The sequence below is a fragment of the Corvus brachyrhynchos genome, unplaced genomic scaffold, assembly GCF_000691975.1.
Source record: "Corvus brachyrhynchos isolate BGI_N302 unplaced genomic scaffold, ASM69197v1 scaffold212, whole genome shotgun sequence".
Taxonomy (NCBI): Eukaryota; Metazoa; Chordata; class Aves; order Passeriformes; family Corvidae; genus Corvus; species Corvus brachyrhynchos.
Genome location: NW_008236768.1, coordinates 470,005 through 471,587, shown reverse-complemented (window position 1 = coordinate 471,587; position 1,583 = coordinate 470,005). Strand labels below are relative to the sequence as shown.

The 1,583-nt window shown below is 51.0% G+C and overlaps 1 protein-coding gene across 4 annotated transcripts in view; it reads left to right on the top strand.

Moving 5' to 3' along the window:
• The first annotated feature begins 1,279 nt into the window (after nt 1-1,279).
• Nucleotides 1,280-1,583, top strand: part of CRTC1 (CREB regulated transcription coactivator 1) — a 26,773-nt gene continuing 26,469 nt past the window's right edge. For 2 of the 4 annotated variants that reach the window (XM_017727521.1, XM_017727520.1), the window contains exon 1: nt 1,283-1,413. In XM_017727521.1, the coding sequence (XP_017583010.1) occupies nt 1,396-1,413 (18 nt within the window). In that variant the 5' untranslated portion in view covers nt 1,283-1,395. Of the gene's footprint in view, nt 1,414-1,583 lie in introns of all 4 variants that reach the window. The other 2 variants (XM_008645006.2, XM_017727522.1) reach the window with 2 other exon arrangements.

Genomic DNA, 1,583 nt, shown 5'->3' with positions numbered 1-1,583 from the left:
CACAAGAAAAGCAGGGGGGGCTTTCCCACTCCTTGGATGGGATCTTTCTGAGCCATTTGATAGGGAAAACTGGGACTATTTTATAAATCTTCAGCCTGAGGGGATTATCTACCCTTTTGGGAAGAAAAAAACCCTCAGCCACTGAGTGAATGGTGTCTTGTCCAAATAGCTGAGGCTTTTGAGAGCACCCTGTCAAAGGCTGGACACGATCTTGGGGCTGTTTTCCCACCTAAATGATCCTGAGATTCTGGGATCTGTGGAGAGGTTTCATCTCCACAAGTCATCTCCTAAATCAGGGATTAGTTTGGTCCCTCAGCTCAAGCACAGAGATTTTAGCTGTCTGTGCAGTTGGAAATCGGTGGCTTCTGGGGGAAATTCTGTGAATAAAAGGTATTTGAGTTTTCTAGGAATTGTTTGGATGTCAGGAAAATGCATGAGCTGTCCTCAGGGTGAGCTTGTATTCAGGGACTATTGTAATACAGTGTTCTTCCCTGGGAGGGTGGGGAGGGGCTGGGATGGAATTCCCAGAGCAGCTGTGGCTGCCCCTGGATCCCTGGAAGTGCCCAAGGCCAGGCTGGAGCACCCTGGGACAGTGGGAGGTGTCCCTGCCCATGGCAGGGGTGGCACTGAGTGGGCTTCAAGGTCCTTCCAACCCAAACCATCCTGGGATTCTGTGATCCATGGATACATCCCGAAGTATTTGCATGGAATAAGCAGGCTGGGCCTTTTCTCTGCATCCTGTCTTGGCGTGGGCGCTCTGAGCTCCCCTGACCACCCTGAGCACCCCTGACCATCGCAGAGCATCCTTGAACATCCCTGAGCACCCGTGAGCATCCCTGAGCACCCCTGAGCATCCCTGAACATCCCAGAGCATCCTTGAGCATCCTTGAGCACCCCTGAGCATCCCTGAACATCCCAGAGCATCCTTGAACATCCTTGAGCACCCCTGAGCATCCCTGAGCATCCCTGAACATCCTTGAGCATCCCTGACCATCCCAGAGCATCCTTGAACATCCCTGAGCACCCCTGACCATCCCTGAGCACCCCTGACCATCCCTGAGCATCCCTGAACACCCCTGAACATCCCAGAGCATCCTTGAACATCCCTGAGCACCCCTGACCATCCCTGACCATCCCTGAACCCTTTTCCTGGTGCAAGAACCTTGTGGAGAAGGTTGACCCTCATTTGTAAAAGTTGGATCTGTGCCTTTTAATGGTTTCCATTCTCAGTGATCACTGTCAAGTTGTGTTGGTTAAAACAGTTGAAATTACATTTTCCTCCTTCTTTTCCTTCAGCTACAGCTGCAGAAAACCCAGTATTTGCAACTGGGGCAGAGTCGTGGCCAGTACTACGGGGGGTCACTGCCAAATGTGAACCAGATTGGGAACAGTGCCATGGATCTCCCCTTCCAGGTGAGTTCAAGGGGTTTTTCCTTGGATTTGTTGATGAATCCTGTGCTTGAATGCTGGTTTAAGCTCCTGAGGCAGCTGCTAGTCCAGAAATCAGCACTCTGGTTTAAAAACTTCTGCTCCTTCGGGACGGGATTGGGATATGTGGGTATTTTTTCATTGTAGTTGTGGTA